This window comes from Corvus moneduloides, chromosome 3 (assembly GCF_009650955.1).
Source record: "Corvus moneduloides isolate bCorMon1 chromosome 3, bCorMon1.pri, whole genome shotgun sequence".
In the NCBI taxonomy this organism is placed as follows: domain Eukaryota; kingdom Metazoa; phylum Chordata; class Aves; order Passeriformes; family Corvidae; genus Corvus; species Corvus moneduloides.
The window spans coordinates 27,607,229-27,618,825 of NC_045478.1; the positions used below are offsets into that span (position 1 = coordinate 27,607,229).

Here is an 11,597-nt window from a genome sequence, read left to right on the forward strand (position 1 = left end):
AAATTCATCCTTTATAGTCTTCTCTGAATGTTGGGGGGGTTTTGGTTTGATTTTTTTGTTGTTTGATTGATTGGTTGGCTTTTTCTCTGGAATGTATTGAAAGAACCTATTCTATCTTTATACCCAAATGGATGATGAATGTTGCCAGCCTGGCCACTGCATGCCAGAGTATGCTGTGTAAAATTACTTTCACAGTAAGGTGCTCAGTAAAAAAATACCTTATCCAGCCAAGTTTTAACTTCACAACTCTGATTCAGTGACTCATTTTTTGTCTATAGAAACACATATGGATTTCCCCTAACCAAAGTTCAGCAGACATGCCCTCCCCAGGTTGCCCTTCGAGCCATCGAAGCCAGCAGGCCAGAAGAACCGCTCCCTCACAGCACCCATTTCTCTCCATTGGCCATAGCCACAGCCCAAGCTGACCACTCAAAGACATCCATACTGTGAGTATACAAATTAAATAGGATGGATCAGACCCATGGTGACTAGGTTTTGGTCTGCCTTCAATATGGTATTCACCATTCCATACACATTTTATCATCAGACTTCTTTTATTTTTCTCCTTCTACATGAAATGGTTCTGGTCTCTTCCACCACTTTTTTTTCCTGTGAGAGTTTTATATTTCCGTATTCATGGAAACCACTCTTGATGGATCCCCATAATTCAATACAGTACTCTTATAAATTCATATTACTGGTATGAATATATATATTACTATATAACAGTAGAACATGTTTTTCTGTTCTGTTTAAACACTTCCCATCCCATCTTCTTTGCAATGAGGCTACACATCTGAAAGTAGTCCTCACTGAACTGTTAAAACTCATTCAAAAGGCCCTTTCTGAAGATCTTAAACCTAAAAATTAAGAAAGCGGCTAAGGACTTTTCTCTGTAATATACTCAACCGTGCATTTCTTAACAACATAATGTGTATTTATTTGCCCCATTTCTTCAGTATGGTCTGGTATTTGATAACCAAATATGTTATACTCTGCTATCCTTGTTATGTTTTTGCTTATTCTCATTCTTAATTTATTCATTATAAAAACAGGAATTTGACATTTCCAAAAAAAACTTTTCTAACTTCTGCTTTTATTTAAATTTACAGGTAAGGACATTTTTAATAATAATTAAATAACCTTTTTCTTTCACTGTCTTTGTTTTTCTGTATTTATTTTCAATTCTTTGTCTGATTCTTTAAGAACACCATATGAATACATCAACGCTACCTCATGTGTGCATTATTGCTTTAGTGATATAAATCTCTGTCTCCTCCATTCTTTTAATGTGCAATTGTATTAATTCACCAGATCCTTCTCCTCTCCATTCTAGTTTCTACTAGCCCTACTGCCTTCATCACACGTTATCTCTATTTTTATGCTTGATAAGAAACCATATTCAGTTTTCACTTTTTCCAGTGTATAAGTATTTTATGTAGAATATATTGGCTGTCAGAATTCTGATCTTGGAACTCAACCTTTCCAGCCAGTATGGGTTCTCAGAGACAGTAAGCATTAACATCAATAGAAGTAAAAGTGCATTATCTGATATCCAGCTGAAGTCAACAGAAATCCTTCCATTAGCTTCAGTGGGCACTGGACTGCCGCCCAGTTTACCTTCAGTAAATCACAGAGAAAGTGCTAGCTAGCATTAGGCCACAATTCAGTGACAGCAGAACTCAAGTGTTTGCAAAGGCCTTTGCAGATATTTGAGTAATTCCTGTAGATTAAGGTGTGCTAATGAATATCAAAGCCAAAAGAAGCTCAGATAGAATATCCAGCTTTGCATTCTTGCTTTTAAGGTTTTGGACAGTGGTTGTATGTGCATGAGAATTATCATCTGTTACCATTGTCGACTAATGGCCTTCAAGAAATAGTCTTTAGTTGGTGACCAACTGTTTAAAGCTTGGAAACTTTCAGGTCTATGCAACCCACATCCTCTTAGGGCCTGCAGACATTGCATAGCGTCAAACCCTTCTCAAGATGCTGGCATTCTCAGCTGTTTTACAGACAGGCTGAAACAGAATTAAACCCTATGGCTGGATACCTACTCCAACTAAAAAGACAGGTTTAATTAGATAACTTTATTATATCAAATTCCCCTGCACACTGAAAGCAAGAAATTTTAGATTCTTTCTGCTACCCAGAAAAAAAAGAAATACAGATAGATAGATGTAGATATATGCATATATATATATGCATCCGAGTCGTAAGAACGGTTTTAAATTAAAAAGTGGCCAAGATTGCATTATTTCCCTCCTTCCTCTTCCATAAAGATTTCCATCCTGAATTTACAAAGAACCAAAGAAAACCCCACAACATTTATTTAACTGCCAGTTCTGCAAGTTCAACCCAAAATCCAAGATTCAAGTTAAGTTCCCCAAGATATCTATAGCAAAGATTGCTAAGTAATGCAACGTGTAAATTTTCTATCACAGGATCACAGGAAGATTACCTACACTCACTGAGCATATTACTTCACTAACACCCAAGGAGGATGCAACTGCGTTCGTTCTATTTTGATTCTATCAGAACTAAAAAAATAGACTGCAACCTTTTTTTTGGTATGGTTCTCTTGACTAATTTTTTTTAATCTTACAAAGGGTTACTCCTATAAAGATCTGAATCAGGATTTAAAGCATAAAATATAAGATTTTGTATTCAATTTCTCATTCCGCTCCCTCATTAGCAAGCTTTCACTGATGCTGCTTTGCATGCCTTATATTTATTTTAGGAGATATTATTCTTATCTTCTAAAATCTAAACTCTAAGAAGTGCTGGAACCATTTCTCAGATATTGAAGACTGTGATTTGGCACGTGTAATATTCCAAGATAAGTCCACACGTTCAAAGGCATTTAAAGCAATTGCTTTTTACATAACCTGAACAACATTACTTTCACAACCGAGTTCATGAAATAGAACATCAATAATCTGCTTTCCAGTTCCTAAGCAGGCCCCCCAAGTAAATACATAGGAACCCTTGTGTGAAGCTAGGTTTCGGTGTGAATTTAGAATACAGTGTCTAATAACCCATGCTATATTACACTGCTGTTTAGCATGACATTTGGTTTTTCCTGACATAACGTCAGGATTCCTATCAAAGCACAGGTAAGTTGTAACTTTAGGAAAATCTGATGATCTGCAAGCAAATAGCCAAATGGCACACCCAGTCATGCCTCAAGATACCCTTTAAATACTCTTTCCTGTCTAAAGCTATAAGCCCCAGAAGCCGGCTTGCTCTCCACACAGCCCTATCATTCTCTGACAAGAAGCCTTGCAGCTCTCCACGGCTGCTTTGTGATGGCTTGTCCCAGTTCTTTCCCTGTTACCTCAGGGCACTGCAAGCCTACAGTAGGAAGGGAACAATTATTTAAGAACAAAAAAAAAAAAATCAGTGTACTGCTTGATCAGTGGTCTGCAAGGGAAGGTTTAATTTAAAATATACTAGTGCATTCCCCTAGCATGTCACCTTTCCAGCTCTGCTTCCTCCATTTCCCATCTCATCATGTCTCCTCATCTTGGGCAGTGTCCAGTATACATTGAGGATCTGCCAGAAGGAATTAGCTTTAAATATTAAAAATATGGTAAGAAGCTGAATAAGAAAAAACAGAGATTGCTAAACCATACCAGTACTGTCAACCATCTAATACAAAGAAAGTACTCTCTTCTGTCTAGTGTGCTTGTTTGAAACACAAACTGGTAGGATTTATCCCACCACAGCATATGAAGATGTGTCTGTACTTTTTCAATTATAACATAGATGCATAACTGATAAGAGACTTAGCAGGAATATATTTTAAAAAAAGATACCTAGGCTGGAATTCATTTATCTATTAAGATAACTAGATTCAGATACCAACAACATACCTGAACAAGCCTTTGCTTCCTGTTACCACCAATAAAAAATTTAACCAACACATTCAGTGAGGCTTGAAGAACCATCCAGCACATCCTGAAGCAGACATCAACACTAGGTCAGCTGAGAAGCCCTATAGACTATAAGCTGTAAATGCCTACAGTGAGTTTATTGGGCTGCATAAGGGGATGCTGTTTTAACAAATTCACTTTCCAACTCCTACCTTCACATGAAGGAAGGCAGTGGAAGCAGATCAGAAGAGAATGATGCCTCGACTTGGTTCTATCATTTTGTTCTTTCTAGAACAAGGAAGAAGGATAAATACAATACCTCAGTCTGACAAGATTATGTATTTCAGTATAATTTTTGCTATCAATTTATATAATTGTCAATTAAGCCTGTAGGATCTGTGTTTCACTTTCAGTCTGCTCTACTACCTACCCTACTGTCCTGAAGTCGAGTGCTGTATTTAAACAGCTGAGTGGACAGGGGAGATAAGGACATTGGCACAACTTGCAGGAAATGTGTCTTTGCCCAAACATCAAGTGCAGTTAGTTTCTGTAGCTGATACGGTGTTTCCACACTTCAGCTGCAACTCATGTTTCATTCCTGCTGATGAGTCAGGAACAGCAAAGCTCTGACTCTCCTTGATGCAAGGCAGTAGGGCACAAGGGAGCACAGCAGGGGCTGACACTTTGGGTACAAGTATCCAGGTAACAGGTACCCAGGCTCCCTGGTGAACCAGAAGCACAAGGAATAAGCTAAAAACCAAGGCAGCTTTGCTAACACTAGATCAAGATCGGCTGTGTCCACTGTGAGCCTGACATGCTAAAGCATCTCTGCCACACAGAGCTGAGTCCTTGCCCCGGGAGGCTGGGGGAGCCCACATGCCCACTCTCCAGAGCCTGAGACCCCTCCAGGCTGCAGAGCACATGGAGCAGGGGGAGAGGCTGCAGCTCTGGATGGTATCCTCACATGTCTGACATGGCCAGGCCCCAAAAAGCCAGCTCGGCTGAATCAGATCCTACATGAAAACATCAAGGTGACTTCACTCTGCGCTCTGCACATTCTTCCATAGCATATCAAAGGTGCCTCTACTCAAAACAGTCTGGGAATGGAAGAGAGTGTGGGTGAGGTTTCCATGCCCAAGGAAAACACACATAACAGCCCTGGAGCAGACACAACCCCGAGGTACTGTGCATGTGGTGCTTTCTTACATTTAATACCCTCAGCCTAAAGAGCTGAGCTGTTTCTGAGAGAGCATCTACAACCTGATCTGTCGCCCTTATAATCTAACTACAGTAACTGAGAAGTCAGTGGAGATGATTAAGCTTTTCTGAGCAGTGTGTGATCTATGGAGCCCTGCATGATCCTTTCTGTCTGTGTAAGAACAGTTTCTACAGGAGATGTGGTAATATATGTGCTCACTGCAAGTATGACCTCATCTATTTTAATTCATGGTTTCAGTCTGAGGTTAGTTTAGGGCAAAAGGCAGCAGCTAGAAGTTCCCATTCTGTTCATGTGTACCATGTGTCTGTTAACAGGCAGACAGCCACAAGCCATGCTCCCCCTGCATCCCCTTGGAACCAGGGCTGTGCTTGTGTGCACTTAAATGGCACACAGCACAAGTGAACTGCAGCTCATCTAAAACACACATTTCCACACATAACAGTAGATACTGAGAAACCTGGATATCCAAATACTTACATGATAGCCATGAGCTTGTTAGCATAACTGTATTAAAGGCAAGCTAAAGAGTAAGTACTTTTATGAGGTAGTGTATCTTTATGCAGTGGTTTTCCCTGTCCTGCTAGAGAACCGTGAGGACATGACACAATGTCAGTACTTTATCAGGTGATTGATGGAGCTCAGAGGAGATCCCCTCAGCATTTCAAAGCTCTGCAGACCATCAGAAGCCAGAGCAGAGATGCAGACAACCAGAAGGCTATATAAATGTATCAGGCATTTGTACACTACATTGTGGTACAGAGACAAATACCCAAGTTAACTCCTCTGGAGGTAGTTTAGCTCAGACACTCAAGCTAAAGAGGCTGCAGCAACCAGACAATTGCCATATATTTTGTGATACAATTGCCAAACAGGCTGTTCCTCAGCACAGACTGATGCTTATTGGCTATCTAAAGGCAGAACTGCTGTGACTAAAGCTGACAAAGAGTGATGGACAGACAACGTATTGAAAACCAAATCTCAGTGATACCTAGTTTGCCATTTGACAGCTCAGTGTGCCATACTCTGTCTGGGCCACATTAACGGATATATTATGAAAAATGGACAGAAGGATTTGTCCTTATACAGTGTAACCTGTGTTTATAGTTCTCCATTCATTCCCATACCTAAGTGCTCTCATACATCTAAGAAAACAATTTATTTTTGTCTCTGATTTACTTTCCTTTGAACCTGTTCCTTATCTCTTAGACAGCTAATGGAAAAATAGTTTCAACATCCTGGGGGAAAATCATGTCAAACACAAAAATAAAATATTTTCAGTCTGATTCAGCTCCATAAAGACAATGAAACATCCTTTCAATAGGGGAATAAATGCATTTTTCTGGCTAGTCCTGCACATTTCTGGTGCTCCTTGAATGCACTCCCTCCGATCAAACAGAAGACTCAAATTCAGCTTGGAGGGTCTGCTGATTTCTTCTTTCAGTGGAGCTGTACATATCTGGAGCAGTTTATAAATAACTGCAAAGCACAGGATGAATTATGGTGCAACTCTTCAAAGACTATTCATTATTGTTTTGTAAGATAGCTAAAACTGTATTTTTAGGCAACTGTTTCACAATCAGCCTCAGAAGGGGCATGATTATGGCAAAGGTACACTTAGGGATAAGTTAATGAACAATTTTCTGGGCATCTGTGTCAAAAAAATAATATATACATTTCCTGGAGACTGTTGTACTACAGTTTTGCATCCTTTGTACCATAATGGATGATTTAGAAAATCCATTTGCTCTTAAAAATTGTCATCAGTCTTGGATGACCTATTTCACTACCAGTCTTGTCACAACAATAGACTGAATGTATACAACCTTGTAGCGACTGTTCGGTGTACTAAAATGGAAATGTGGGGTCTGCAAAACTCAAACCACCTAAATGCTCTTCCTTTGCTACAGACATGGTTAACACACACCACCAGCCCTCCCAGGCAGTCTTTTCATAAAGTGTCAACTCCTATTTGTCTTACTGGTGTGTTTAGGTCCACCTGGGTTATGTGAAGTCAGAATTTACAGTGGACTGTAAAACTTCCACTGATTTGTTTCCTAGTAGATTTATACCTGTAGGTCTCAGTGGAAGCATTCATAGGAAACTTGCTGAAAATATGTGAGTCAAAATTAAATAAATACAAGGTGATACAACTGCCCACTGACACCGATACCCTCAGTTCCTGAAGTCATAGTATTTGTAATATAAAAGGTAAGATAAAGAAAACTGTACAGCTCAGAGAAAATTTCAGGCAAAAGATTTATAAAACTGGTCATTTTTCCCCAATAATATGAAAACGGCTACTTTAGCAATTAGCATAATTATCCCTTCACAATCTCATAAAACCCAACCATTTAGAGATCCTGAATGAGAACCTTCCTTTTCAACAGTTCTTACCACCAAATCAAAAGACATTAAGAATTATACCATTCAGATTAATTCCTTCCAGCCTAAGGGCTTGAAGCTTACTTCCCTTTTAATTGAAAGGTAAAAATCTCACATAATCCAATGAGTCCAGAGGCTTCAACTATAAGGAAAACTAATTCAGAACGAAATTTAAATCACAAGAAGTGGAAACACCAACACATTAAGCAATGCTTTTAAACTGAAAGGTACACAAGACTTTCAGACCTCTTTCTAAAGTATAAAATGATAAACATTGAATTGTATCAAGCCCAACCAAGCCCACAAAGTACTCAGAGAAAATTCCTCTACTTCATGAAAAAAAAAACTTCTACAGAGAGCACAAGAAGAATGGCATTAGTGAATTATTGATAGTCTTAATATTTTTAATAATAATAAAAATAAAAAGCCCCAACAATGAATCATGGTCCCTACTTTGGTAGAACTCTCACTGAGTTATACTGTTATTTTGGTCTGGTTTTGGTTCAGCACAGACATTTTATTCTAAAACTAATACTCAAAATAAAGAAAGACTAGTGCAAACAACTACATCAAAGTCTGATGTGTCATGTAGCAATGAATATTTCTGTTGGAAATTTACTTGTTTTCTTTTTAAAGCAGTGGCATATCTAGGTCTCCTGAGATTAGAAACATTAACCATTCTGGGTGTGATTCCTTTGTGACTTCATGGAATTTCTATAGTACCTGGAGAATGGAAGACTCTTAAGAGCAGCTATAGTCATAATGAACCTAAGGACAGTAATAAAAAATATATTAAAAATTAGGCCTGACAAACTTCAGATGGTAGTAAGTGAGTGTTAGTGGGGAGGTGGAGACATCAGTGTATTATCTCAATAAACTCTCGCATCTTCCCATTTAATTTTTTCTGGTATGAGGCACCTCTAACAAAGACAGACTTTAACCTACTTTATATTCACGATGATTCATGCAAGTTTACCTCCTTTTGAGGCAGGGGGTCAAGTGTTAAAGTTCATTCTATAATAAGTAATATCTGCATAGACTTTTGATGTATAATAATGAGGCATGTTTTGCAGAGACATTAAAAATCAAGGCCCACAAAAATGAACTATTTGTGGATTCAATTCACCAGTGGCATATAAAATTTAAAACAGGAGGGCTGAAAATGATCATGAATACATTTTCAAATTTTGTATCTACCCTCCCATAGTATGCAGTCTTATTTTTTTTGTGTGTGGTTCAGTATTAAAGGAAAAGGATTCAATAGTTCTCGCTGTGTGAAGACAATGAAGGCATGCACCATGAGAGCTGTGGCTGTGGCAAAGGATCTCAACATAAATTTGCACACATCTATTTTTCCAAATATAAGGCTTTCCTGGCAGGCAGTCAATCATGCGGGAATTGCCAACCACTCTGTAGATAGGGCAATTATAATTCTCTGTGCACTGCTGCTACACCACCTGCACGTTCACATGTGATGGAAGTCAGATCTGAACCCAGCTCTCAGGAGATGAATGCCAACCCACTGCTATTTACTATCAGCCTATTTTTCATTATCTCTTATTATAATTAAGAAACACTGTTTATAACTACACCTGACAAACAACTAAGCATGGTGGAAGCTAGCAGATGCACCTTGTGCTATGAAACTTGGAGCTGTTACATTCATTTGGTGGGGGGAGAGGGGGGATTATGCAAAACCTGTATTTTCATGTATCATGCTTTGCTTTCACCAACAGCGCATTGCAGTTGGAAGTACATTATGTTTTGTGATGATATAGATAGAGAATGTCAAATTCTGCTTCAGATAATGTTTCCAATATTTTTATTAGAAGTATGCCTGCAGTTTTTTCATTAATGAATTCCATTAGATTAATTAAAATAATATTTTACTTGAAAAAATAGCGGAAAATGAAAATTTAATGATGTCAGATGAGTCATCGTTTCTCTATCAAAAGTCTCATCAGATAATGAAGGGGAAAACAGTTCCACCACTTATTTAAAAGGGCAGTTTAGACCACTAGCTGCAGTATTACTCCATCTAAACAAAATACAGAAAATTATGAAAGAATATAACAGTTACTCTAGCATGTTTCACTAAATGGTCTAGGAAATATTTTTTCTTCTAGGAAATATTTTAAATTCATCTACTTCTGACTGGATGATAAACAAATAACCACATGCTGAAGCAATAAAAATAAATTACTCTGCCAACTTCCCTTTGAAGTGTGACCATGCAGGATGGCACGTATTTCAAAACATTAAACTTCATCTCCATCTAGGCTCAGGACTGAGTGAATTTTACATGGAAACCAAGCATTTCATATTGGATAAACTAAATAGTGAAAAAATATTTTGATTTCCAGAGGGACACATTTTTTCACTTTACTGAAGCACTGTTGAACAACAAACTCAAGCTTTTCATGATTTAAAGATAGGACACTCCCTATGGCATCTTCTTTTCGTCAGTGTGTACAAATTTCAAAATAGTTAAGAATCTAAAACTAATTGCCAATATGAACCATGCTGCAAAAATGTATCGTATGCACACTTTTGAAAGCATTAGTCATAATTGGAGAATTTTCACACCCACAGCAGGGTAAGGAAAAATGCAAATAATTTAAAACAAAAATATCGTTTGAGTGCAAAACTCTCTCTCAAGGCTTTCAGAATAATAGGCAATGGCATGAAGATATGCCTTAAATCAATAGCAGGAAACCAGGCAAGAGAAATATCTAGACAGGAGTTCTACAGGGCAGCATGGAAACAAAGTGGGTACTAAAACAAATATTATTTTTCATATTTTCCCAGCAATTATGCTCCTCATTCAGAACCCCTAGGAAGTGACTGGGGTTTGTGTTATACTTTCAGCACTGGCATGCAAGAGTTTTGATTCCCCTGACCTCTGAACACAAAGTCACACACTGAGGTGTCTGCCAAGCAGGCTTGTAGTCTGGATCCTTCTGGGATCTCCCGCGGCAACATCCAAGTCAAGCGGGCAACTTCCCTGACAAGGAGCAGGTGAGGGCTGTGGGCAAAGAAAGCGAGCAGAGGCTCTGCAGTCACAAACCCGACCAGCTCTGCACCTATTACCGCGAAGTCAATAACTGGGCTCAGGGCTGCCTTTGGACAGAGGGATGTCTGGCACGTCCGGTAAGCACAGCTTTTCTCCAAGTAACCAATTCCTTTGGGAATGACACAAATCGGCAGGCCGGTTAGGGTAACACAGATGAAGAGCTCATTTTGTTTTGGGAAGAAAAAAAAACCAAACCAAGAAATGAAAGAGGACATTATGTCTTTCATGCAAAATGAAAAGTTCACTATGGGATTTCATTAACAAAAGACCACGACAATATGTACTCGGGTAAAGAGAACAACTTCTGACCTTGAAATTGCGTGCTAAATAAATTACCTCAGAGCGAAAGTGATGAGTTCTCATGACAGCATCTGGAAGGCAAGCAGAAAGACACACAGGCTCCACCAGCTGCACCTCGCATTTCGCCCCGGCTAACGGGTTTACCCCGCCACTCGCCCTTTGGCGCACACTCCGGGACGGGTCTGGCCCTCCCGGCACAGCCGGCAGCTCCGCCCGGCATTTATATTTAATTCATCGGGAAGAAGTTCAGCATAAAGTTCTGCTGCGCTTTGACAGACCGGGGAGGGCTGGGGGGTTTCCCAGCCTTTCACCTCTCTCCCGCTAGCCGAGGTTTCGCTAAGGGATGGGTGGAGACAAGGCTGCCGCAGTCCTGGGCTCGGCTTGAATTTTCTTTAAAGCCTTTGCCCGGCTAAACCGTGCCAGAGCGGCCCTCCGCCGGCAGAAACCTGGGGATGGGCCGGGGACAGCCGCCACCGCCCTCGGGGACCGGCAGCGTCTCTTACCTCGGCTCCTTGAGCGACCCGAAAAGACGGATTTGATGGGATGCCTCCCTTTCTGGAGCCTGCGGTGCCAGCAGCAGAAGAATAAAATCGTGGCAATGGTCCCCAGCAGCAGCAGGAGCAAGAAGAGGGCGCACTGGATGCTGTAGGGTCTCAGCAGGACCAGGAAAGCCGCGGCAATCATGGCTCAAGCGCCCGGCTGCCCCTGTGCGTGCGCGGGTCTGCGGCGAGCGGCGGGGGGCCGGGCAGCG

At 40.0% G+C, this 11,597-nt stretch overlaps 1 protein-coding gene across 1 annotated transcript in view; it reads right to left on the reverse strand.

Moving 5' to 3' along the window:
• The window catches only part of LOC116442088 (dystonin-like), a 164,651-nt gene extending 153,075 nt beyond the window's left edge, over positions 1–11,576 (reverse strand). Inside the window, exons 1-2 of the mRNA XM_032104682.1 lie at positions 11,350–11,576; positions 10,856–10,917 (exon numbers count right to left, since the gene is read on the reverse strand). Coding sequence (XP_031960573.1) covers positions 10,856–10,917; positions 11,350–11,530 — 243 coding nt within the window. The 5' untranslated portion in view covers positions 11,531–11,576. The remainder of the gene's footprint in view (positions 1–10,855; positions 10,918–11,349) is intronic.
• Between the last annotated feature and the right edge of the window lie 21 nt (positions 11,577–11,597).